At 41.5% G+C, this 27,755-nt stretch overlaps 3 protein-coding genes across 3 annotated transcripts; 1 reads left to right on the top strand and 2 right to left on the bottom strand.

Moving 5' to 3' along the window:
• Positions 1-404: 404 nt before the first annotated feature.
• On the top strand, positions 405-4,248 carry LOC117825699. Its single transcript, XM_034701619.1, has 4 exons — positions 405-646; positions 1,286-1,455; positions 1,590-1,992; positions 2,224-4,248. The coding sequence occupies exons 2-4, from the start codon at positions 1,293-1,295 to the stop codon at positions 3,185-3,187; spliced, it is 1,530 nt and encodes a 509-aa protein (XP_034557510.1). The 5' UTR covers positions 405-646; positions 1,286-1,292; the 3' UTR covers positions 3,188-4,248.
• dcun1d5 (DCN1, defective in cullin neddylation 1, domain containing 5 (S. cerevisiae)) lies at positions 3,560-9,542 on the bottom strand. Its single transcript, XM_034701790.1, has 10 exons — positions 9,413-9,542; positions 7,006-7,055; positions 6,873-6,915; positions 6,642-6,738; positions 6,277-6,439; positions 5,951-6,042; positions 5,726-5,834; positions 5,504-5,608; positions 5,259-5,361; positions 3,560-4,060 (listed from the first exon to the last, which is right to left on the bottom strand). The coding sequence occupies exons 4-10, from the start codon at positions 6,719-6,721 to the stop codon at positions 4,005-4,007; spliced, it is 708 nt and encodes a 235-aa protein (XP_034557681.1). The 5' UTR covers positions 6,722-6,738; positions 6,873-6,915; positions 7,006-7,055; positions 9,413-9,542; the 3' UTR covers positions 3,560-4,004.
• A 1,692-nt stretch (positions 9,543-11,234) lies between these two features.
• On the bottom strand, positions 11,235-27,748 carry LOC117825802 (cullin-5-like). The gene is made up of 19 exons (XM_034701747.1): positions 27,684-27,748; positions 25,271-25,380; positions 23,675-23,774; positions 22,232-22,408; positions 21,744-21,885; positions 21,484-21,629; positions 20,870-20,950; positions 20,613-20,706; positions 20,329-20,459; positions 19,277-19,384; positions 19,119-19,183; positions 18,870-19,002; positions 18,648-18,779; positions 18,243-18,366; positions 17,958-18,133; positions 17,456-17,617; positions 17,097-17,215; positions 16,693-16,816; positions 11,235-16,251 (listed from the first exon to the last, which is right to left on the bottom strand). The coding sequence occupies exons 1-19, from the start codon at positions 27,705-27,707 to the stop codon at positions 16,057-16,059; spliced, it is 2,343 nt and encodes a 780-aa protein (XP_034557638.1). The 5' UTR covers positions 27,708-27,748; the 3' UTR covers positions 11,235-16,056.
• Positions 27,749-27,755: the final 7 nt, after the last annotated feature.

A 27,755-nucleotide genomic window follows, 5' to 3' on the forward strand; every position in this document is an offset into this window, starting at 1 on the left:
AACAGAAAAGAGTCAGAGGGGCTTCTGACTCATATAACCCTTTGGCTATCAGGCCAGTTAAACTTGCTTTGACTCTTAACCCCTCGTTGGCCCAGGAGCAGCTGCGAGGTTAACCTACTTGTGACAAATATTTGGTTATGTTCCTCCTCTGGCACTGAGGCGATTTCAGAAATGTTATCTACCTGTGCAGCTGCTGATTTGCATACAGGAGACGTATCATCAGCTACACATTAACAAAGCAGTAGCAGCATCTCTCTGCAGAATGTGCTTCTCCAAGGATTCTTGCAGTTCCTACTTATTGACAGCAGAGGACAGGAATCATCCTGGATCATAAAAGGTGTTTTAACAGATGAGGGCAGGAGCATGTTTATGAGATCCGGCTGTCTGCTCCTTCGAGTCGTCACTGCTCAGAGTTTATAATTTAAGAAGTGTTTTTACAGACAGCAGGTGGCTTAATAAAACAATGCACTGTCACAGGGGATGCTATTAATCTTTAACATCACCAGCAGAGAAGACATCCACAGTGTCATGTGAGAAACTGCACTTTACACTTTGCAGGGAGAGACTGAAATACCAACACATGCATCACAGGATGTGAGTTCACTTATGAGAAGGAGATCAGTGCATTTCGAGGACGTCGTCAGAGGTAAATATCAACGATTCAAACGTTAAGAACGACAAACTCTGCAGGATTCATGTTTGTTTTCTACTTCACCATTTGTCGTGTTTTTAATTGTTAACCTGGTGTGACTGAGTGTTTTCTTGAGCTGCACAGTGAACTAACTTAGAGACTAAATTACAAAAGATCCTACCTCAGGTTGACGGCAAAAACACTGATATACAAAAGGGAATATAATGCTTTACTTTCACAACCTGTTGAAAACTTTAAACTTACATTTTCATGAATATTATCATGTATTCAATCCTTTATATCAGAATCTACCACATTCTTCTACAGCATGTTTTGATTATCTTGATCTGAATGACAGCAGCAGCTGTATTACTTGATTTTTTAGGCCTCTTGAGGACAGCTGAACAAGTTGAATTTGATAAATTGTATATGCTATCATGCTACACAGAGGTAACTTGGAAAATATTTTAAAATAAAAGCAATCCTCCACCTCTAGTCTTTAACTTTGTCTGTCTTGTTTCATGTGTCGTCTAGAATCAGCTGTGCGGTAGAAATGAGGATGATATGTGAAGAGTTTCTACGACTGTGTTGTTAACCTTCTAATTTGCTAAACTTGAACCATAAAAACCCTCCTGACTCTCGTTTCCTCCACAGGTTTAAAATGCTAACCAGGTGGATCACCTTCACAGCGTTTCTGGCTGCCTCAGCAGATCCAGCGAGCGCAGCAAATGGCCAGCGCGGTCTGACTGTTGCACCAACCTGCAGGGTCAAAGGTCATCCAGAGGGAGAGCTGACTTTGAGATGTGGGGATGAAAAGAGCACAGGTCAGGAAGATGTTTTTTAAATCTTAAGACACATTTAATCCTTGTGTTCCTTCTGAGGGTGCAACATTTTTGATTAAAGGCTTTTAAGACACATCAGCATATATTCACACCTCCTCTCCTTCTTTCATGTGCAGGTGTGGTCCAGTACTGGCACACTCCTTTTGGACAACTAGAGACCTCTGGTTTCCTGAGTGAACTGGACCCCCTCTTTGTGCATCACGATGGGAGCCTGGTAGTCTCCAATGCCAGCTCTCTGCACAGCGGCCTGTACTACTGCCTCCTGCAGCACAAAGAGGGAACTACACTGTGGCCGTTTAAGCTCAGTGTTAGTCCAAACAGTCAAACAGACGCTGAACACACTGAGCAACAGAGCTGTGGTGCGTTCAGGTACAGGTTCAGGAGGGGTGTTGGGTCCGTGGAGGGGAGGCAGGCAGGTGTTTCAAATGTGCAGTTTGCAGGAGCCGTGGCAGCTTCTGTGCTTCTGACGTTTGTGCTGGGCTTCAGCGCTGGAGCTCTGTCCAGGTCTCGGGTTCTCAGGTGAGTTTAGGGGCTTCACAGTCAAGCTTCTTTCAGACTTGGAACAAAATCTCAAAATCTGACTCTCTGGTTTTACTGTTTTCTTGACTTTCTATGGCATCAAATGCTCAAAACACCTCATCATTTCATTAAAGTAGACCTTATATCCACAAAAAGATGTTGAGTGGACATTTTTATATTTGTAAAAAGTGTTTAAAGTATAAAAAGTACCCCTGCTCTGTATCCTTTCAGATGTCTCGATGGGATCACTAGGAGGCTGAGATCCCCACGACAAAACCACCCCCAAGCTGACACATCAGATCACGGCTCTGAAGTTAGCACAACCCTGCCCAACACGTACAGCAACGAGGCCCTCGAAATGGAAGAGGTGACACTGGAAGAGGATTCTGTAATCAGTGTGACCCTGGAGTCAACGGTCTCATCTACGGCCTCGTCTCCCCCCGCCAAACCTCAGAGAAGCTTCCGGCAAAAACGAGAGGAGGAGCCGGAAGCCACGGCCTATCTGGAGGGGTGCGACTACGTGAAAGTGGAGGAGAAGCAAATGAGTGTGAAGGAAAGTGAAGAAGGGTGTGATGGGGAGGCAGAGGAGGAAGGACAGACAAGTGCTTCCTTTTATTTATCAGATAAAGACAGAGGGAGTCCGAGTGGAACAGAAGAGGATGAGAGTGAGGATCAGGAGCAGAGGGATGAAAGAGAGAGCAAGGAGGAAAACAGGGACTCAAAACAGGAGGAGGAGTTAGAGGAGGGAAATGAAGTGGAGATTAGACGTAGTAGTGATAGGGATGGAGAGGATAGTACAGGAAGTGAGGAGGAGGAAGATAACAAAGAAGGAGAGGAAACAGAGGATGAGGAAGGATTGAAAGAGGAGGCAGATGTAAATGATGAGACAGTTTCGGACACAATGGCACACAGCACTTCTGAAGATGGAGAAGAAGAACCTTCGACTTCCCCGCCCTCCCGGGGTCGCCGCAGCCGCGTCATCCGCCTGTACCAGTACGACGAGGACGGCCAGCGATACGGACACCTCCCAGACCCAAAACCTGATGAGCCGGGCCCCAACCCCAGACTCAAGCAGCGCTCCCTCTCTCTCACACGTCTCAACGCCATCATGGCCGCCGCCTCAGGAGGGCCGCTGGACACAGAGACGGGGAAGGAGGGGAAAGAGGAGAGGCCACACTTCCACATGGACATATGAGACCGGATCTTCAGAGGGGAGATGAAACGGGGACATTTGGAGGACCTGAAGAAGCTGCTTCATCTTCCAGTTATGGATGGAGAACCACAGATGGAGTTTAAACTTAAACGATGTTGATTAGGATTTTTACAGGATTTAAATGACACCATGAAAGCTCTCATTTTACTTCTTATCAACTTGTTCACTCACATCTTCCTCCTTGTGAAGCTTTCATTGTGTCACACCAAGTAAATCAGCTTCCCAGAGAGCCTTTTGTTTGGAGGACTGGACTTCTGGAGTCTCTTAAGATCACTAAAATCTGCTTTGTTTGTTTGAATGTTTCACAGTTGTTTGCATAAAACCTTGAGGTCGCATCGCTTATTAACAGACTGATTTTAATACTTCCACTTTCTCTTTATTAATATGAAACATCTACAGATAAGTCACAAAATGGGAAAAAATAATTATAAAGAAAACTCAAATTCCACAGTTCTTCTCCCAGTTCATGTTTTGTATTCTTTAACATTCTTTTATCCTCATCTTCTCGTCTCCAAATGAACTCTATAAAAAGACTACTCGGTTAGAGAAAGGCTTTTTTTGACCACAGTAGGCTGATGATGCACAGAGATAGTCTCCGTGAGGATGTGGTTGTACCCAGAGTCCGCAGAGAGGATTCTGTAGTCCATGTTTGTGCGTTTGAAATCGTTAAAGTCTGTCAGTATATGTAAGATCGAAAAACCGCAGTTCTTGCCTTCTGAAAGGATAAAATGATTCCTCCTGTGTGTTTGTGTGTTTTTGTTTTTCCTCTTTCTCCTTTTTGGTGACGTGATGCTGTCTGCTATGATGTGGGCCAAGCTTTCTGCCATTCCACAAACTCGTCTAGCAGCACTGGCCCTGGAAACACAACGAGAAAGGAACAATATTAACACACAAAACATCCAACGATTAAAGAGCTTTCAATCTGAGGAATGATGCAGCAAAGAGCAGCTTTAGAGCACCAAGGTAGAAGTTACTCTCATTCAGAGTGAAAACATAAATGCTGATCAGTAGGACATGATAACTGTTGATGATCAGTTTCTAAATATGAATGTGAATCTCATTTTTTAAAGACACTTGATTGATTTGGGAAAACCGAAAGGCTTCTTATCTTTACTTGACATCTGATATAGTTATCAGAATTGGTGTGGACTGATAAGTCTTTATCTGGGCTTGTTGTTTTTACTCTGTAGGGATCTTAGACGGTCACTGCAGAGCTGACCTTTGAGGGAATGGAGGGAGCCACAGTCTAAATGAAGGAAGCTATCATATTAGCTGTGTTGCATCATCCAGTGTCACATAACTCCTCGCTCTGGCTCTGCTGAGTGAAGGAACGCCAAAAGGACGAGTGGAAAGGGGCCACAGCAAATGATGGCAACTCACCAACCAATAAGGGGTCACTAAACTTTGAACGCATGGTGCAGAGGGTTATCTGGCAGCAGCAGCTTTTAATTCGCATGTGAGTGACAGATTTCACCAGCTGATTGCACCATCACAACACTTAACACGTCCACAGTAACTCCGCCTACATTCTGTCATCGTATTCGAGATGACGGAGTGAAATCTTTCACTTTTAAACATGTGTTCCTTCCTTATCTGCACTCATACTGACATCTTAAACTTAAATGGACAAATCTTAAGCTTCCCAGGTTGTTAAAGGTGCAGTTGGTAGGATTCGGGTAAAAAAAAACTACTTATTTTGTGCTGTGTTTGGCAAAAAAGTAATCAACAGCCATCAATAAATGAGCTATTTTGAGATCTCTGTGTTTTCATATGCCTCTTTATCCAGCAATCTATAAATTCTAATTGCTCCCGTCAGCTCTGACCAATCAGAGCCACTCTCCTGATTGGTCCTCCTACATTGTCCTGATTGAGCGTGCACTACAATCTGTTTGTGGGTGGGGCTTACAGAAGCAGAGAGGGATGTAGTGAGAGGGAAATCTGGTGTGGAGGGGCAGTGTTGACATTCAAAATCTCTCCCTGAACTGATGTTTATTCCAGGACTACCAACAGCAGCTTCAAGTCCAAGTTGTCAGAGCCTTTCTAGTTTACTCACAAGCTCCATCTTCGTCGTAGTTACTGAGGTCTGTCTTGATGGTCCTGCTGAACTCCAGGACGTTATACCACTGGTCCTTATTCATGCCTTTGTACTTGGACTGCTGTGGGAGAGATAAACGTGTGGTGGGCGGTTTTAAAATGGAGCGGAGAGAAATACTGGCATGCATCCAACACTTCCATTCAACAATTAAAATCTTTATCTTCTTATCTTTGGTCTTTCAAAATAAGAGCGTAGCAGTTTACCTCCAAGAACCGATGGAAGACTGGAAAGAGAGACCATGTTCTCTCAAGCAGCAAGGCCAGCATTGTTTTAGCTGTGTCCATGTCCAAACTCCTCTGGTCCTTCTCCTGAGGAAGAGAGTTTGAAACTCTGAGTACATTTCTAAACACAGATCTGCAGAAAGTCCGATATCAACGAGATGTTTGGTCCCTTTTTTAAACAGTAAAAACAGACGGTAGACTCACCCTGGCGAAATCAAAGGCATATCTATAAATGTTTTTGAAGACCACAGAGTCGTTGAGCTCGCTGCGCAAGTAATCCAATTTGCTCTGTAACCTCTCTGTGCAGTCACACCTGTAAGTAGGCAAAGGATCACACGCAAAGCAAACACTGTTAGAGTGCAGAGAGAGGCCTGGCTGTGAGAAGAAAAAAAAAGCATGGATAGAGTTTAATTCATGCAAAGCTCTTACTGTAAAAACGTCATTCCCCTGAGCCACTCGTCCTTTGTGAAGAAACCCATGGTTGCTGCTTCTAGATGCCACGCTAAAACTAACATGATAATCTGCAGGACAGAGAGGTTACAAATTACATGTGGATTTCATCTTCTGCTGCGGCCTTTAACGGGACCCGTCAAGTTAGAAGTTTAAAAATGTAAAGAACAAAACAAAGTCAAATTCTGTAAGTCAATAAGGAATGAGCTTAAGCTGAATTTAACCAGCTTTGCAAAGTGCTTGATGAATAGAAGATCAAGATCAAGGTTAGGGAGAAGGTAAGTACAGCAGACAGGTAGACTCACATTCTCTGGTTCCACACCGATGTCCAGACAGAACTGCTCCATGGCCTCTGGACCGACCACCTTGTCGGGACCAGCGTACTTGTGGAACCAGGCCAGGCACTTCTTCCCAGAGAACAGCTTGTCAGAAATCGGCCTGGCACCACGGATTTGAGGTCGGGTGAAACTAAAATAGGAGACAGGGGTTGTATTAAAATAACTCAGAAAGGATGTTTATAAAGTACAACGACAAGACATTCATTCTATCTCTAAATGAAAAGTAAACACACTGGGGATGCTCTGATGCTGTGACAGATCGGAGACAGACCGGACATGGATCTGGAGGAATTTGGCTGTTATGCTGTTGGTGAGAGTTTGAGTCTGCTTACCTGGTAATTTTACATTTGGGCTCCTCCTCTGCAGCAGGGAGCTTCCTCTTCTTCTTCACAGGCATCACCGAACCTTTCATGGGCTTCACTAGCTGGGCTACACAAAACATTCACAAAATCACAAACCTAGTGAGATAACACATCCAGACTTCATCCTCCTCCACACACATCTCTTGATGCCAACAATCAGTGAACTATCTCAGAATAAAAGCCGCCTGATGAAGGTCTTACCCGTGTACTTCTGGCTGCCTTGTCCATTCAGATCTAAAAGATTCTTGAGTAAAAGGAATCAAAAGCTCAGTTAAAACCGTCCCTGCAAACCACTGTGATGATTCTTGGACCAATCAGAGGCTAGAGTACTTACTAGCTTGTCCAGTGTGTCAGATTCTGTATAGATGTCTGTGAAACTTGTTCCTAAGAGCAAAAAACAAGAACAGACGAGACGTCATTAGCACGAGGAAAAGGTTAAAGATGCATGCTATACATATCTTACTTTATAGTTATTTTAATGTTGTGTGAGTGCGGCCTGATAACATCTCATTTGCCTCTTAATGTTAGTGTTCCTGGCTGTAAACAGGCATCCCTCTAGGACCCCGAGGCATGCAGGTACAATTAAGGCTGACCTCCTATCAGCCCAGATACCGCCTCAGAGTTTCTCTCCTTCGCCAAGAGGCTGCTGTCCATCAGGAGTGGAACCTCGCACCACAAGGACAGTGTCTTCCCCTCTGCTGTCAGTCTCATCCATGGAGGTCCATAAAATGGTATTCAAATCAGTTTTTGAGGGTTATAATAAGTGTTTATGATTTACTTGTTTTTGTTTTGTTGTTGTTGTTTTCTTCACACTTTGGAAGCTGTGAGCTTAAACAAGCATTTTGCTTCTGCCTTTTCAGTCATCACTTAATACATGACTGTTGCTTTGTTTAAACTGCTATCACTGTGAAAATGATTGTGTTACATAAGGACTGAATAAATTCTACAACTGTTACATTGTGCATTTTAAGTAAGGGATGTATGGTTAGCAGGTTGTTATGGGAAAAAGAATCCTAACAGGGTGAGATAAGACACCTACATGAAGCGGAGGGGTCTTGACCATCAATGTTTTTGACCATTCTGTCAAAATATTATTTTATTGATTTAAAATGATTTATGTTCACAGTTTTTCAAAATAATCCCAGTGATTCCACGTCAGTTAGAGTTCCATGGTGATGGATTCTTATCTGCCTGTTAAATGTGACCAAACTCTTTTCAGTGGATTGTTTTGATATGAATGCATGCGATCAGTTTGACTCTGGTGTTGCTCATGTTAGTGAATGTTAATAACCACTGTCAAGGGGTTTTGACCAATCAGAATCAAGCTTCTTACACAACTTGGAGATCAGTAAGAGAGCCGGGTAATAAAATTGTGTTATTATTTTCCAGCTAAATATCAGTGTTATTACTTCTTCTTTCTTTTTTTTTTGACCTTATTTGTAAATGTACTTATTTAGTTGTGTATAAATGTTGTAAGATGTGCTTATTTTTTTACTTCTTTCATTTTAATTGCTAATAACTTTTTAATAATTGCTATTTTATCGGCTCTTGTTTGCTTGTCTGATGAACACTAAACCATAACAGTGTCATACCTGTTGGATCAATACTCTCTGTAAATATACAATGCAACAATTCTCCAAGCAGAATTCCATATTTCTATTTATTTTATTATTTAACTACTATTTTTATAATGTTAAAACTACCTCTGCTACTCACCACTGCACTATTATCATATTATTTTAGCCTGCACATATTAGTCATGCCAATTTGTTGTTCTTTTATATTTATAGCTGATGTTATGTTATTATATTTTTATTTTTATTTGTATGTCTTATTGTTATGCCTTGTACAAAGAGAGCACAGTTTACCTAAGTCAAATTCCTTGTGTTTTCAAGCATACCTGGCCAATAAAGCTGATTCTGATTCTGATTCTTTATACTGTTTTGCACGGTCTACTTTGCTGCTGTAACACTTAAAAGTCCCCGTTGTAGGACAAATAAAGGATAGCATATCTTTTTTTACCAGGTAAAAATGTTTGAGAACCGGTTCTCATCATAGACTGTATATTACAATTTACAAACATGACCTGACCCCCACCATTTTATTAATGTTCCTTTAGAGGTCATTTTTATATTAAAACAAAGGAACCCTGTGAAACATGCAGCTGGATGTCAGTTGTCTGTCAGTGTATTTGTGATGTGATTGTTGGAGTTGGTTACAGTTAAAGGGGCACCCATAGACTGTAGGGGCACCAGTTCAAATCTCCCCTAGGGCACCAGGTCTGTTAGGTCCGGCTCTGAGAGTGAGACCTCCTGTGTGATCATCCAGTCACAGACAGGGACACACCGGCCGTCACATGAACGCCTTCGCTTTATCGAGGAGTTTGACTTCTGATTTTACGGCCACCCGGCTTCCGTAGGTGCTAGCATAAAACAGGTTGACGTGATTAGCATTAAAAATCGTGAGCATATCTCGCAGCTGCTTGTCACTGAAGTATAAAACCACCTCTTATTACACCATGCGGCACACATTGTTGTGTTCACGCAGTTTGAGGCTCAGTTTGTGGAGACTTCTTTTGTTTGCTAGCTGGCTGTCATAGCAGCGCTGCTAACGTTAGCTTGTTTGTCAACAGACACGTCATTCGGATTGATTTGATCCCAGCTTCAACAACATTAAAGATTCAATTATTGATTTAATATCTGATGATGTGTGAAGTCCTACAGATACAACCGGATACTTACTTTGTCTTCAGTTTGTTCGTCACCGGCTGACAAATCAGTTCCTCTCTCCTCTCTCACACCGGGGTTCAGGCTGTCGCTACGGTTTCCGGGGAGTGGACTGTACCACTGCTTTATAGGGGTGTAATGAGAAATAAGCCTTCCCATTCGGATTCAAACGTTCACATGGACACATTTTTTACAATGAAAATGTACAAAAACGCAATTATACTCTTTATTTATCACTTAGTACAATATTCTACTGAAAGTAAACACTGTAAAAAAAAAACACTGTAATTCCCGACCCCCCCTCCGTGGTTGAAGAGGGTGAAACGTGAATGTTTTAAAGCAACAATCCCTTATTTTTGGCTCTCACATGTTTTCTCTTCACGTTTTCACTGATTACAAACTCACTGACCCAAAATAGTGACGTGCCGTTTAACAGCAGCCTGTAAGCATTACTGATATTATATATGTATATTTATTAAGGCTCTATTATGTAAACAGAAGGTAAAACAGGTTTGTTTGTTAAGGATAGGCTGCTCTGTCTAGTCTTTCTGCTGATTACATAGTTTTAATTTTCATCTGGTGAAAGTGGTTGATGGCTATAAAACGTGTCTGCTTGGGAAGAGGTTTTATTCTTACCTCAACCCACCCTGGATCAAAAAATCATAAAGAAGCTGCTCCTCTGGAATTGAATAGAATAGAATAGAATGTACTTTATTTATCCCTAAGGGAAAATTCAGAGCAGGGGTTCCTAAACTTTTCAGCCCACGACCCCCAAAATATTGGTGCCAAAGACTTGTGACCTCCACTGTCCCTCAAAGGGATTTAATGTGGCTTCATTTAGCTGGTCTGCAGAAAATTAGCCCACCTTTATGAGCATGTGTCTGTGTTTCCTGTGCTGTTATGAATTAACCTGCTGCTACTGATGCTTTTGATAATTAACTGTTCACTAACCCTAAACTTAGGAGTCATCTGGCAACAAATAAAGGCAGAAAACTCATTACATTTTCTATTTTCAAGGTTTTATTTCAAGTTTAGCATCTATTTTTGCAATATTTTGTACTATAATTGGTAAAATTTTACTCTTTTTAGGTAACTTTAAAAAAAAAAAAAACATTCTGGAAGACATCTCACGACCCCCCAGGGGGTCCCGACCATAGACTGTAAATAAAAATGGACAGCGTTGCTCCGCCTCTTCCCGTTTTACAGTTCGAAAGCCAAAAAATCCTGCTCCTGGGCGCCGCCATTGTGCAGCCAGAGCCTGTGAAGCCACTGTAACAAGCTCCGCCCTACAGCGTAACGTCACAAGACGCTGTGTGTCCTTTGGAGTTTCCCTCTACGGCGGCTGTGAATCAAAGGAAACCCAGAAGTAAAACCCCGTTTTTTTAAACTCTAATAACTAACGAAGAAGAAACTTTTCAGGAAAAAGAGGCCTTGAACACAAAACAGTCAAATACTAACTACATATCACCACAGCATACGGATGGGAGAAACATTCGTACGACGTGTATTTATTTTAGTGTAGTTAGACTGCTTTGACCTGTACTGCAGCCAGCCACCAGGGGGCAGACACACCGCTGAAAGCTTCACCACCAGCCGAGCCGGATGCTCCCCTGGTCCCGAACCCCTACTCTAGAGATACAGGATCAGGAGCAGCATTTTTTGAGTCTCTATCAATGTTTTCTTTTTTGATGTATATCATATTTCAAGTTCATTCTGGAGAAGAAAGGAAAAAAATGTCTCATTCTCTTTTTCTATTTTGAGAATTAGTGCTCAACATGTTGTATTTATTGCTCTCAGAGACAACAGTACGGTGAAGAGAAGAAAAATCAGAACTCTCTGTCATAACAGTTGTCTTTATTTTGCCAGGAAATAAATAGGTCAACTTTCAAAACATTTGAAACAAGGAAAACAATGCAGCACATGAAAGTGGTCGAACCACTCTCCTTCCACTCAAAGTTCGATGTTACAAACATTCAGCTAGTTTAGGCTGTCACCGATTGTGTTTACTTCAAGTTTTGTCTTTATGCAAGGCTACAGGTGGGTCTGCCCCCCTGTGTAGGCCAGGCTGATGGGCAGGTGATCAGGATTCAAATGAGAAAAACAATACAACCACAGTTCCTACTCCATCATTCACAGAGGGGGAAAAAGCTTTCACTTCTTTGAACTTCTACTGAAATCAAATCTTCTTTTACCAGGACTTTTAAAAAGCTACAGACTTATTATGATGGACAGAATATTACACCATCGATTTAAATCATTTATAACAAGTAATGTTAAATAAAAAGAGACTCATATGTTAAAAAATGTTACCAAGGAGGGAAGTGACACCTTTGTGTGCTGTGCTGAATTAGAAATGGATAAAATATAAATTCTGTTGACTTTTCTTTTTAAAGCTCTGACTGAAAGTTGTACTGTTGGCTCAGATTCATAAAAACATTCAATGAATTAAAGTTAAACTGAAGAAGTCATTGAAACTTAGTGTGTAGTGACATAAACTCAATGAAGCTGTGGATAATGAACAAGTTGTGGAGTGTTATCTGAAATCTATATCTGAAAATAGCCAATGACTCTGCCAAATCCACTAAGACTGTGCATAAAGTCAACTTTCATTGTCTCCTGAACGCTCAGTTTTCTATTGACACAGTCATAGAGGTGTTAGTAATGTTTAACGTTGTAGCGCTGAGTTCATAGTTATTGATGGATGAGGACTGGACTGCATAATACTGAGGTATTTTAAATATTTACCCCCCTGTGCATAAATGGAGGAGAAAGAAATAGACAACCTGTCTCTATAATGTAGTTCAACACATTTACGTATGATCTCAGTAATAACCTTTAAATGAAAAGACACATTTCAGTTAAAGGATCCAAAACTGAAGATTTTAAAAGACAAAAAGGTAGATGTTGTGGAAAGGCTGAAGTATTGGAGATTGAACATGCATGCTGATGAAGTTTTGAGATGTTGTCCGACCGGTGACAGATTGAAGTTAATGGATAAGAATGTTTTTGAAGCTTGCGGGCGATTTAGGGCGTCCTTAAACCAGAATCAAGGAAACTTTGGACTCAAGTACGGACTAATACTGACTCCATGTTCCAAAAACTATTTCTGAAAGTTAATTCATGCACACAATTAAACCCCTTTTTAGGGGGGCCTTGCACTAGAGCTCAAGAAAGTGCTTCACCGAACAGGTAATGATCAGTTCTCTCAGTTTGTCCTGGATCTGGACTTCCAACATATGACTACAGGGTGGACTCTGAATGTGCAATTTAGTGTTCTGTCTTGTTAACATTCAGGCTCACTAAGTTGTTCATACAACATGTAACACATTCAGATAATTTGGGATCATATTTTCTGTTCAATCTAAAAAGAAATGAGAGGCAGAACGTTTGTTTGAATTTGTTGAGGAAACTAAATGAGACCAGAGAAAGAACAACTGTCCTTAATAACTCAGCTTTCACTGTGCTCCATGCATCTGAACATGTGTTTAGGTTAAGTGTTCTAACAGCATAATGCTAACTGAGCTTCTCTGTGCATATAGAGTTAGAAGACCTGCATAATGGGATCAATAAGAGGAGTTTCTATCCTTTCAGGAAACGCTTCCCTGCATTCAGAAAAGACGACGTCTTGGTTTGATCTTTAGTTTTTATAAGAAAGTGAGTCAAATGTAAATCTTGTTATTGCCAACCTGCTCTCTAACCATTTCAGTTTGACAAACTAGAAGTATGAAATAAATCATCCTTTTTTCTCTTTAAAGTTAAACAATACACTAAAGGAAGCATGTTACCAAAAAACAAAGAAGGAAAAGGAAACATGAACATTTGAACCGACAAAGAAAAACAGAAACATTCTTCATAAATATCGAATAAATATGAAAACAAAAAACATTCCCACACATTCACTGTCTTCTGTCCTCTTCCTCACTGATCACATGATGATATCCGAAACCAGAGATGAATAAGATGCTCTCTCACGATTCATAAAAGCAGCGTTAAAATGACTGAAGATGAATGGAACTATATCAGGAAGGAGGAGGAGGAGGAGGAGTCCCCGTGTTTCTAAATACAGTGTTTCTGACATGAACTCTTCAAGAGCGCCTTCGGAGAAAAGTGCAACTGATCATGCTTTAATGAATCTGATTCACTGGACTGACGTTTCTGCAGCAGACCCTGTATTCTTGAACTAACGTTGATGTGATTATAGTGCTTTCAAACATGTTTTAAAAGGCTTCACTCAGCCTCTGGAGGATACACTCAAACACTTGTCTGCTCCTTTTAACTGTATCTCAAAAACAAACAGCTCTTTGCCACACTGGAGGATTCAGGAGTCACAACGGATAACGGGGATCTCTAGAGTTAAAGCTGAGAGGAACAAAGAAAGAAGAAGGAAGGGTCTTCAGTTTGTGCAGTTTGAGGAACCTGTGCTCTCAAAAAGTGTTTTTTATCACACGGTGAGTTTTCAGCTGGTCCAAGGTTTTCAGACCTTTAAGAGATTTCTTTTAAAGTTATATCTTTTGGCCTTTTTGCCTTTATTTTATTGGACAACTGAAGAGAGACAGGAACTGTGGGGAGTAAAGAGTGAGGGAAGACATGCAGGAAATGGTTGACCGGCCTGGAATCGAACCGGCGACCCCTGCAAAGAGGCCTGTGGCCTCTGTACGTAGGGCGCTTAGACCGCTAGGCCACCAGCGCCCCAGACCTTTAAGAGATTTATGGAGAACTTGTTTAAGGGTTCAGATATTTTAAATTCAATTTTGAGTTTCTACAGCACGCCCAAATGCACGCAAGGAGCTTCCTCAGTCCCAATAATGATTATAGTCCGTTCTAAAACCCACAGCTCTCACAATGACATCCAACATTCCTCTCCAACTCATTTTACAAACTAAAAAAAACATCCTTTAAGTGCTCTTTGTTGGAAAACTTGTTTTTTCTGAATCACTCTCCAAGTTTTTTTGTGCTATATTGTCTTAACTTCTTCCCTCTCACATGCATTGATCCATCTCTTATAAGCTATCACTCACTTTGCCACACGTCACAGAGCAATGTAATGCAGATCCATGTGACCCTGAGTGACCGGACTCTTACCTGCTAAATGAACCCACCTGCGTTCCTGTTAAAGTAACTTTCAGGTAAAACACAGAACCCCAGTTTCCTCCTCATGGACAGAGAGCTACACGCAAACTCCTGCTAGTCGGGTTAATCAGCAGGACTCCAAAACATCCCTCACACACACACACACACACACACACACATCAAGAATGATGTCTTCATAATTTGCAACAAGTCTGAAATAATATTCTATAGCTTCTTAACTGGAACTAAAAATAAAAAGAGAGGACACCCAGAAAGCATCACCACAATAAAACCAATAAGCTCTCATCCAATGCCTCCTTTGCTTTCACACCATCACTTCAGACTGATTATATTCCTTCTAAAGAGAGTGGCGTCTGTTGGATCTGTGAGTTTAGGTAGAAATTGGGGTAACGAATGAAATGATGGCCGCATGAACTCAAATTTCCAGGAGAGATGTCCTCCAGGAAAGGTCAGAAAGAAAGCAGCTTGATCAGTTTTATCTCCATGACATGATTTTGTTTGTTAAGTTTGACGTTGTGCAAAAAGAAACTCACTCTCTAAGCGGATTATTGAGGTGAAAATTCAGATATGTGTTTCTATTTTCTGGCGTCCTGGTCTCAAAGATGTGTCCCTCTTCAGAGCAACATTTCATAGCACAGGTCTTAAACACCAAATCAAGCCCATAAAGTTTATGTTTACCTGTTGACAAACTGAACCAGCCACAGGTGACACAAAGTAACATTAAATATCATAATTTAATCGACGGCTGGTCTCTTCTGTGTTAACAGACTCAACCTCAAAGTGTGACAGACCCTCCAATGAACAAAACAAACTCATAAAGCAGCATGCTGTTGAAAGTGCACACATACACACACCTAAAAGACTAGATGCACACCATGCACCTGAACACATCCACACACACACACACTCTCCCACACACACTTACAAACACACAATTTTGGCAAAATACTCCACGGTAGTTTCGACTAATCCCTCCCATCCATGTCCACGCCTCCATAATGGCAGCTTCCAGATTTTTGCGTTCCCGGTTTACAAAAAAAGACAGATGTAGAATAGAGGGATGCAAAATGGCTGCTGTTAAGATGGCAGCTGTGGCATTAGGTGAAAGCAAAGGATTGATATCAGCTTGTCCCATCGTCACTGCTTCTCCTCCTCTGTCTGCAGTCTGTTGCTGATGAAAGTAAGGCAGGAAGTATTTAATTTAATAATGTCACTATTTTTTTTTTTCTTCTGAGCTGCAGGCAAATGGCACAACGCTGCAGTCCCTTTCGTCTGATCGACACGAGACAGCAGCAGAGACAAACAGACAGTCCGATGACTCAACTCTACGCCTCGACACTCGCATTACACACCGGTGTCTAACAAACACAAAACACCATCCAAACTTCTGCTGGAGAGACTCTTCTTCACTTGAAATGCTCCCTTCTTGTCATCACCAATATCCTTTTTTTCCCCACAAACACATCCGTTTGATCATCGCCCCTGTCCCCTCGCAGGTTTTCAAAGCGCTGATTGCCGGCCAGGAGTTTAAAAAAAAGAGAGCAAGAATCGCTCCCCTCCCTTCCTGCCTAGGCCATGTAGAGGAAGGTGTTGATGTCAGTCTCGTCCCTCTTTATGTACTTGTGCTCGATGAGCCACTCGATCTGCTCCTTGATCATCTTCTTCTGAGGCAGGAACATGTTCTTCAGGATCTCCACCAGCTCCGTCTGCAGCTGTGCGTTGCTAATCCTTTTCCTCATCTTCATGATTTGAATGATTGCCTCCTGGAGAAGGAAAACAGAAGAGTTGACATCGTTTTTAGTCACTGTAATAGTTCCACCTCATCATGATCCCTCAGTGAGGAGAGATAAAGGACAGAACTTACAGTCAGTGAAAACAGAGAGTTCAACATTTATCTGACAATGTCAATCAATCTTTATTTAAATAGCTCCAAATCACAACAAACAGAGCAGGTCTAGACCGTACTCTATGTTCTATTATTATCAAAGACCCAACATCAAGACAGGATCAGATCCAGTCCCATCTTACAGACAGGACTCAGTCTGATCTCATCTTAATCCACCATGAGCAGAGCACTTTGCAGCATTTAGCAAGTTACAGTGGCAAGGACAAACTTCCTTTAACAGGCAGAAACCTCCAGCAGGACCAGACTCATGTTAGACTCATGAACAGACCGTGTGTGAGGGCTGTCTTGTCAGTCGTACCTGAGTTCTGAGTATTCTAAGCTGGACTATTCCTTCATTCTCCTCTTCTCTCATTCGCTCTGTCGTCAGTTGCAGCCGACCAATCAGATTGATTTTCCCCCGCTTCTGGACTTTGGAGTTTTTTCTGAGGGAATGACGGACACAGACACACAGATGGATCAATAACTAAACACATTAAGAACAACAGTTAGTGATGGTGAAGTGTTAGTGACAACATGCATAGTTATAGCTGCAGACCTGAGGTTCAGACGACATGTTTCATGTGCATTTTCTACATATATGACTGTGTTTTCTTAAAGTGACGCCTGGTATGTATGCAACTGTTCCAGCTTTTATCAGTGGGGACTCAGGAAATCAATCAGAGATAGTTTATATATTTAAATAACACAAAACTCAGAACTTACATGAGTGAGAACTCCTGGTTGACGTAGAAGAGTGTGCTGTCTGTGAAGTCTTTGGGCGAGTTAACAGGAGGGTCATAAGACAACACCTGCCTCTTCAGCTTGGGGAAGGCAACCAAAGACTGCATGAGAGGAGGGAAGGTACACTTTAAGATATGATGATGCTAACAAACAAGTATGCAGTGACCTTACATCAAAGTACGGCTGATGACTTTAAGAAATGCAAGGTAGCTGGATAAGATCTATCCCATCTGCAGGGTGTTCTTACCCACAACTAACAGCGTACACATTAAATCTTTGGTAATATTCAGTCTGAATAATGACAATTCAAAACCGTAATTAAAATATTTCCTTGGTCTGACCCAGAGTGTTCGGCGTAGCTCCGCGTCAGGCAGCTCTGTGGCGAGTTTCAGGTTCTCAAAGCTGATTCGCTCTCTGGGTCTCTGGTTCCAGGCAAATAACACGGCCAGCTGGAACGTCGTCACCTCCAGGTCGTACTGTCCAACCTCGTTTTTGAAGGTGATCTGAGCAGAAGGAAGGAGAAACAAAGATTTAGTGTCCTTGTATTTATCTAAATGCAGTGTGTTCTCCTCAATTTGGTTTTAACTGCTGAAAGATTCTAGCAGAGGAAATACTCAGCTAGCAGCAGGAGTTTTTCAAAGCTTGCTCCCCCTTTTCTCTTCACCAACATGCATTTAACTTAAAGGTCAAACAGCATAGAAATGAAAAGGGAGCCAAAATAAGAAATAGAATGATGAGATGTCCTAAAGGGATATATGTCTTTACTCCAGGTGTGATAAAAACTAGATTTTGACCAGATAAGATTCCTTTTGTTGGCAGTAGAATCTTCCATTCTTTACTCACAATGCCATTGGACATGAGGTGATGCCAGTGAAGTTTGCGGCCGCTGTGATTCCTCTTGTAGAAGTCCTCCACCTCCGGGATCAGATCCTCCAGCTCCGTGGGGAGGGACACAAAAACCTTCTCACTGCTTCGGGACCAGGCTCCAGCATTCAGGATCTTAATGTTCACGCTGTCCGCTACCAAACACACGGAACAGATCGCATATTTCAAAACACACTCTTCATCAGAGACACTTTCCTTCTGTGTGAGAATGCATCTTTATGTGTTTGAGTTTGTGTGAAGTACCTGGCAGTGCAAGCTTGTTGTGTTTGTGCATCTCCTTGAAGACTTGATTGAGGTCCTCTGAGACTTTGATGTCCTGAAACATCCTGGCCAGCTTGTTGACATAATCTGCAGGCATTCCTACTTCCTGAAAACACACACAGACACACATACCATCATGAAAGAATGCAAAGGACAGGAAAGAAGACGACATCGCAAAGGAGATTTACTAATATTACTACCACGCCTCATTTTTAATAACAAACTAATGTTTTTATGAGAGTATCCAACGCTGCCTGGACAAAAGATGGCACTTGTTTTATTGATCTATATATATTTTCTAATTCAGTGCAATTCTTAAAGCCATGTCAGAACCTAAGCACAGCTCTTGCACTTTAGTTTTGTTGTCTTAGTGAAAGAATAACTCACTCTCAGCCACTCCACCATGTTCTCTTCAATCTCACTGTCTGCAGAGATGTCCAGAATCAGGCGCCTGGTCAGGTGAGCTTTGTGGTAACGCATGAACACGTCTTTGTTCTGGACGTACTTCAACACCAGAAGCTGCAGAGAGAGAGAGAGAGAGCGACAGAACATATGAGTGAGGAAGAGGAACAGGACCGAAGAGGTCAGGCAAACAAGACGAGGACTCACCACTTCTTTGAGTTTGAGCTCGATCTCCTCTGAAGTGAGTTTCTTGCTCAGGGGAGTTTTCCTCAGCAGCATGTCACAGTAGTTTGCCAGCAGTTCAGGACACTTTGACTCCGGCTGGGTCTTCATACCCACACTGGTTGGATAGACAGACAATTACAAACACAAAACAACACTGTGAACACTCTGCATCCCTGGTTATGAAAAATTTCAGTCCACATTTGTGAAGACAAAACAAGTCGCTCCACTCACCCTTTCTGCTTCAAAGGTAGCTCCAGTTTGAAGATTGTGGCGTCGTTGACAACAGCTTTATAAGCCTGCAGGAAGCAAATAAACATGTAGCAGCGTTAAGGTGAATTTAAAATTAGAACTCTCAGGTAAGCAGCACTTTGGAGGAGAGATAAACAGACCTTATCTCTGGCCGTGAGGAAGCGAGGGTCATCCTGGAAGGCTTCTTTTACAAGCTTACTGAAGCGGTTAAACAAAGTTAACAACTGCTCCACGTACTTTTCAGAGTCCTGGACAGACACACACACACACACACACACACACACACACACACACACACACACACACACACACACACACACACACACACACACACACACACACACACACACACACACACACACACACACACACACACACACACACACACACACACACACACACACACACACACACACACACACACACACACATCAACACATATGTAACTACTGCACAGATTTTAAAAGCTGCACTGCATTATTTTACTCATCCCTCATGTTAACACCCTTTAATATCTGCAGGTGACACAAACTACTTGCTTCAACTATTGCAGCTGTCTCTCTAACATGAGTCTGGTCCTGCTGGAGGTTTCTGCCTGTTAAAGGAAGTTTGTCCTTGCCACTGTAACTTGCTAAATGCTGCAAAGTGCTCTGCTCATGGTGGATTAAGATGAGATCAGACTGAGTCCTGTCTTGAAGATGGGACTGGATCTGATCCTGTCTTGATGTTGGGTCTTTGTTAATAATCATACATAGAGTACGGTCTAGACCTGCTCTGTTTGGAAAGAGTCTGAGGATAAAACTTGTTGTGATTTGGTGCTTTGTAAATAAAGATTGATTGATTGTACAATGATTCTATTTTAAGGGGTACTTTTAATATTTTTAAGGTGCATTTAGAAGGTTTTGGAAACCTAAAAGTCCAATATCAGGCATGTTGTTTAAATTGTACGACTTGAGCACAAATAACAATGAAGAAATGATCTCTCTGTATTTTGTAATGACTGATATATTATTCTAAAGCAGCCAAACTTAAGCAGTGATATGTCCTTTAAGCAGATACTGTGGTCTGAACCCACACCTCTGTCCTCTGTGGCACCCCTGAATAAACTAAAGTTTGTATTTCACCTTGAGCACATGATCTGTGAAGAGAGCCGAGAAGAAACAATTTCTCAAGAGTGAGTTTGTGCACGTACAGTAGTGATAGTCTCAGCAGCAGCCACCATGTCTGCCAGTCCAGCATTGATAATGTGGTCTTCCAGGTCTTTCAGCATCGGCTCGATTCCACTGGGAACCTTGTCCATTAATGAAAACATCAGGTGCAGCCCTGCTCCAGAGGAAAGAAGATCGATGTTACACAAGAAGCAGAGTGTTAGACTCAAACAGATCAGTGAGGAATTCAGAGGCGGGGTTACTCCTGCATGAGTCAAGAGGACAGAGGAGTGTCCACATCCACAACTTAGGATTCTGCAGTACTCACTGTCTGTTTCATTCCGTTTGATCATCCCTGGACATTCAGTTAGGATGGTCTCTTTGAAAGAAGTCACCAAAGCATTCACACAACACTCCATAAGCTGCAAGAGAGCAAAGAGAGACAGAGTGTGAGATGAACTTTGAGATTAATTAACACTTGTCTTAACTGTCTTCATAAACAAAAAGGGACACATTCAGGAAAAACACTGCAAGGAAAATTAATGAAAAGGGCAAAATGGACGTGAGATGAAAAAGTCAACTTACTGCTTGAACCGAGTTACATTCACGACGTGTCTCTAGATATCTAAGTGCTCTCTTCTCCTCCTCTCTCAGCTTTGCATCAGCCTGTTGGGCAACACACACACACACACACACACACACACACACATGATTAAAACTTGCATGCTTCTCTTTAAATCTTTACATAAAGTATGTTAATGCAAACATCTGAAAACTCAAGAGGCAACTGATAAAATGAGATTACATTCTGCTCTACAGAAACACGAGATGTGACAGTTTTCATGATTTCATTCTTTCAACTCTGCCTTCATGAAGTTGGAGCTCCAGCACCGTGCAAGAATGGAGTATTCTTGAGTTGTAATCTTTCTGGCATGTTAAAATAACCTTCAAAGAAGCGCAGACTTGGCCTAATGGTTAAGTTGCGCGCTCATGTAGCGGATGACCCAAGTTCGAATCCAGCCTGCGGCCTCCTTCCTGCATGTAATTCCCCCACTCTCTCCCAGTTTCCTACACTATCCACTGTCCTCTCTTCTATAAAATAAAGGTGTAGAAGCCTAAAAATATAACTTAAAGTATATATATATATAACCTTCAAACTTACACTTGAGCTCGTAATAATCAACATTAATGCAGCTTACGTATTTCATGTAGTTCTGGACGCCGTTCTGCTGCAGGTAGGACGGTGCCTGTGTTCTGTAAAACCTCTCTGTGGAGTCGAGGTACGCTTTCTCAAAGTTATCTCTGTAGATCTGCAACTTGTCCTCCGGGTTTGAACACAGGTTCACTGTTCGGACAGAAAGACAGAGAGTGTGGTTAGTCATCTACTTCATTCCTATTGCATCCACCTGTAGTAACTTGTGTTTCTGCATTAATCCTTCTCTGTGTGTTTATCTCTTACCGTACGACTCTCTGACGCCTATAACAAGCTGGGAGTCGAACGCCTCCCCCTGCCTCTCTGCGTGCACCAGCTTCATGGCGCTGTCCTGCAGGCGACTCTTAATGTTGGAGAAAATCGACTCGTTCCACGTGTCGAGCATGAGCTGCAAAAAAATATGGAAGGGGCAGAAATGAGTGCACATCAGGGGCGCTAACGTCCTCTTGATGAATAAGTTACTCTCCGTTTTCAGCCATGCACAAGTCAAAGCTCGAGTTATTTATGAGGTTTCTACAAAAACTCTTCCCTCTGCTCTCTGAATCATAGTCACCCACAGCTTCCTGCACTTTGTACAACACATATATTTATCTCAGAGACCTTCCTCACAAAAATATAACAACTCCTACATCTGACTCTTGTCTGGTTCAGCTCCTGCGTCACCTTCTGTCTAACATCTCTTTCTGGTCCTTATAGTTATCATGACTCAGCTTTTCTCTTCTTCCTCCTCTCACCTTGCGTACGATGCTGTCCTCCATGTTTGTTTTCTTGTTGCTGCCCTGTTTGCCCATCAGCGTGATCTCTAACTGGCAGAAGGGTTTGGGCAGGATGTCGCACTGGGTGAAGAACTTTCTCCACTCCACGATGTAGGCCTTTAGAAGTGCTGTGTCATCCTGGTGGCTCAACACGCGCTGCCATGAGAACAGAGACGTGGACCAAAGTTAGATGAGGGGGAGGAGAACTGATGAATACTTAAGGAGCACCCTGATGTTTTAGTCCCTACATCTCTCTTCCTAGCAGGTGAACACGTCTGTTCCATGACAGGTGCTTCAACTATTGCAGATGTGTGTCTAACATGAGTCTGGTCTTGCTGGAGGTTTCTGCCTGTTAAAAGGAAGTTTGTCCTTGCCTGGGATCTTGTCTTCCCCTCTCTCTCCTCTCTCTGCCTGTCTCTCACTTTAACTCTTCCTGTCCCATTAAAGTTACAAACCATAGACCTTTCTGGAGTCCCTGAGCTCCCTTGTCTCGTAGGTTCCTCTGGATCTCTGCTGCTGTGGACGTCCCAGACTCCAGCTGCTACAACTACTACTATCCGTCTCACCACTATCATCTCTCTCTCTCTTCATCTACCTCTATCCCTCTCTCCAACACGGTCTCAGCAGATGTGTGTCTAACATGAGTCTGGTCCTGCTGGAGGTTTCTGCCGGTTAAAGGAAGTTTGTCCTTGCCACTGTAACTTGCTAAATGCTGCAAAGTGCTCTGCTCATGGTGGATTGAGATGAGATCAGACTGAGTCCTGTCTGTAAGATGGGACTGGATCTTATCCTGTCTTGAAGTTTCCAGTTTTAAATCAAAATGACAGAGACACAATCTTCTGATCAGTTAAAAGTTTTGCCTATGTAACTATTGCCTCACAGCTGGTTCAAGTCCCCAGTGGGGCAGGTGCCTCTCTGTGTGGAGTTTGCATGTTCTCCCTGTGCATGTGTGGGTTCTCTCCAAGTACCCTGGGTTCCTCCCACAGTCCAAAAACATGCTCCCGCTTAATTGGTCACTCTAAATTGCCCCTAGGTATGAGAGTGTGCGTGAATGGTTGTCTCTACATGTTCGCCCTGTGATTGGCTGGTGACCTGTCCAGGGTGTACCCTGCCTTCTGCCCAAAGTCAGCTGAGATTGGCTCCAGCCCCTCATGACCCTGAACAGGATAAGCAGTCCAGATAATGGATGGATGGCATTTAGTTCAGTCTTGCACCATACTGAGTGTTGCCACATGTAAGTTGGCTTTTGTGACTTCTTCATAAAAGTGTCTCTGGTGCTTATTCAGATATGAAATTGACGGGCTGAAGTACCATCGTATTAATGTTAGGGGGCGTGTGTTTAGATAAATAAACAAACAAACAGACATAAGAGACAGAAACAAAAAAACACACAAACCAGTCCAAGCAGATGTAAACACTTACAGCCTGTGCTTGTTTGATAAAATCTAGGATATCCTCTTTGAGGGCTTGATGGATTTTTGCAGGTCCTTTATCATCCCATAGACACACAGCATGGACGTCTCTGTGAGGCACACAAAGAAAGGAGGAATAAATGAGCTTTATATATTTGATTCTCACAACACATTACAGCACAACACATCTGACTTTCACTGAGGCGATGCTGCTGCCACTGAAAACTACAGGGTTCTGGGAAGTCTGGGAACCTCACAGCATCCTTTTCAAAAAGCTTGTGTTTACGTTGCCAGGAAACAAATACAGTTCAACATTTTTCTTGGCACCAAAAAGAAGTTGGAGCAGAGTCTCTGAAGGCTTTAAAAAACATCACAGTGATGTTTCCAGAGAATCCAGCACCGAACAGGACAACACTGGAAAAAACATTTGGTTTCCATTTCAGTGAAAAAGAGCAACACTGCATCAGATACATCAGATATATCAGATATACATCAGATATACATCAGATGCATCAGATGCATCAGATGCATCAGATGCATCAGATATACATCAGATATATCAGATATACATCAGATACATCAGATACATCAGATACATCAGATACATCAGATACATCAGATACATCAGATATATCAGATATATCAGATATACATCAGATACATCAGATATACATCAGATGCATCAGATACATCAAATACACACTTGAGTCTTGGGTCAACTTTCCCATTTCAGATTGTCTTTACAACACGATACACCTCTACACAAAGTTATTTACACACTCTACTGTGTTTGGTTTAATATGTCCTAAACCAAACGTGACCTCTTCCTGTTTTCTTTTGGAGAAGTTTGTGCAGAAAGTTAATATCTCTTTGTTTAGTTCTCCTTTCTCTCTTCCTCTCTTCCCCCAAGAGCAAAAAGAGAAAACACTAACTTCCTCTTCTCGACTGCTTTTACTCCTTAACTCGCTCTGACATTAAAAGTAATTCTTTAATTACACACCCTGATATCACAACCTGTTTATCTTTAACCTGTTTATTACCTCCTAGCATAAATGAGAACAATTACTGCTTCCCCTAAACGTATAGGACAGCTTGGGGGTCGTTATAAATGTAGCACAGCACCAATCATGTCATCCTCATCACTCCAGCTGGACGAAGAAAAAGTGCCCGAAGAAATCACAACTTTAACCTCAACAAAGAAGGAACCAGCATTATACTAGATCAACTTGTACTTGTCAGCTCTATAACTTAGACTTATAACTTCAAACAGATGTATTTCATGTAGTTTTCTAACATTACAAGGCAGGGTGTGGCATTCAAACGCTGGAAACGAGACACTTCTCCTTCCTGGTTCATAATCAGGATAATCCCCAAAACTGGCGTACCTACAAACTGATGACATTTTGAGGTGACAACGTAAAGTCCAGCACCTGTTGGTAAAAACTAAACCCGTCAGCTGCTTTTATGTGCTGCTGAGATGCCCCACATTGTTTTACGGCTCTGAAGTTAAGCTCTACGAGCAGCTGCGCCGGTCCATTCTCTCAAACACAGACAGAAATAAGACAGGACGGAGGAGAGAGAGGAGAGAGAGGAGAGCATCTCTTACGAGAACAAGTCGAACCACTGTTGCTTGGTGACGGCCTCCTGTCTGAGCAGCTTGAGAACGATGGGCCGCATCAGATCCCACTTGTCCTCAAACTGCAGGGACCCTTTGTTCTGGATGAGATACGGGATGGTGGTGGAGAAGGAGGAACAGGAAGGATTAAAAAAGATAGAGGAGACAGTTTAGAGGAGAGCAGTAAGAGAATAATGAAGAGATACATACAGAACTATATAGAGGGCTTAGATCAAGTAGCTGAAGGAATTTCATAAAGCTGCTGTTCAGTCACTTTTAATAAACGTTGCTTTTCAGAGTTTGCTCTGATTTCTACAGATCCCATTGACCTCTAAATCTACATTATCTCTGTCATCATGTTATTCTACAAGTTTCTGCATCACTGATATTATTTCAGGGATCCAACTAACAAAGATTAAACTTTTAACAATTTACTAAATATTAAATTCAAAAAAGTCTCTGAATTCTCTAAAAGGTGGAATATGAACTTTGCCATTTCACATAATTATGAACTCTGCAAAACAAAGCTGAACAAATAAATGAAGAGCTAGCAGACAGTCAGCTTTTTCTATAAAAGGCTCTCGAATGTGGAACAAACTACCAACAGAAATAAAACTAATACAGATATAAAGACTTTTAACAAAAGCTTTAAAGCATGGCTAAAGCAAAATCAGAGATGTGAGCATTTTTAGCTTTTCTGTAATGATCTATAACTGATTTATAAATATTCACCCTCTGGTCTTCTTTTAATGTTTCCACATGTAATGTTTCTATGTAATCTTGACATCTTTCTATCTTCCTCTATCTTACTAAGAGCCTAAGAGGAACAGGAGCTGGAAACTAGCAACAGCTATAATCTCTATATGCAAAGCATCACTTACTACAGCTGTTTGTAACAGGCAGAAGCTTTACTATGTAATTTGCATCGACCCTATCAAATAAACTAAATAAATAAATTGTTTCAAATGACCAAGAACAGCAATTTCTTCATCGGTACTTGTGTTTAAGTATCTTATCTTATCTCTTATGTTTATAACCTGAAGACTTCTCTGAAGATATCTGGACAACTGTTTAACCTCACTGAAGAAGGGAAAATGTTATAGCTCAAGAATGTCATGTCTTTTCTAAAACTAGAGATACTCTAAATGGATTTAGAAGTAGAGACTAATGCACATTAATTGCAATAAAATATATAAATAAACAACAAAGGGAACAAGTTAAGAAATAATCGAATAAAACATGACTAAAAGTCTAAGATAATAAAAATTGAAGAGCTAAATTTTAGTTATTATAAATTATGGAAGGTTTTTGTTATTTAATGGCAAAAAGGAAACAGCTTTCTGTGAGATTATAATGACATGAAATATTTAAAATAAATATTATTTTCTTTATTATTAAACGATTAATTTAATATTTGAAAATCACGACTAATGCACATTAATTGCAATAAAATGTATAAATAAACAACAAAGGGAACTAGTTAAGAAATGAGAAAGTAAAATATAAAACATGACTAATTAAGACAATAAAAAAGGTGGAGCTAAAAATAAATGATTGTAAGTTATGGAAGGTTTGTGTTATTTAATGGCAAAAAGCAAACTGATCTCTGTGAGATTATAGTGACATGAAATATTAAAAATATATATCTTTTTTTTTTATTTTATTAAACGATTAATCGAATATTCGAAAATCACGACTCATCCCTCTCATGCAGGACCCTGTGGATCTCTGTCCTCCTTCCTTTAGACTTAAACCTGAGCATGTTTATTATCAGGCAGACAGTGAAGCTACCTAACCAGCACCTGAGTGTTATTATTATCTGTGGGTAATATTCTGAATATATCACCTGAACAGTCACATCTCTGCAGACAGACTCAGTAGCTGTGATTGTATTGATTGATTATGTGTGATTACAGCTGATATAACCTGCAGACTGAGTTATGTTAGATAATAAGGTAAATAAGTGTGTGAGGTTGTTAACCAGCAGAACTTTAATGTCGCAGGCGGAGGGAGAAGGTGTCCTGTGTCAGACCCTCATGTTAGTGTTTTCAGGTTGTCTTTAAATGTCCCGGTACCATGCATGTTGTGTTTGGGTTCACAGCTTAAAGACCAAACAGAGGAGACAGGATGTGGTTCGGGTTCAGGACTGGTTCTGATCCAGTCAGTCCAGATAAATCGATGGGAAATAGACTCCGAGCAAAACACCGGATAACGAGAAACGGTGGCAGCTGACTTCAGGCTCCTGTTAGTGTTCTTATTTCATTTATTAACTCGATACATGTTTAAATCCTCTACACTGAACATCAGGAGTTTATTAACGAGCATTTATTAAATATATGTGACTGTGAAGGAGTTTAAATCTGCACACAAACACGGGAATATCAGATATTCAAGTGCTTCTTACCTTTAACAAATTAGACGTCGCCATGTTTCTTCAACTTATCGTCTCGCACATTCTCGCGAGATCCTATCACTC

The sequence above is a fragment of the Notolabrus celidotus genome, chromosome 14 (assembly GCF_009762535.1).
Source record: "Notolabrus celidotus isolate fNotCel1 chromosome 14, fNotCel1.pri, whole genome shotgun sequence".
Taxonomy (NCBI): domain Eukaryota; kingdom Metazoa; phylum Chordata; class Actinopteri; order Labriformes; family Labridae; genus Notolabrus; species Notolabrus celidotus.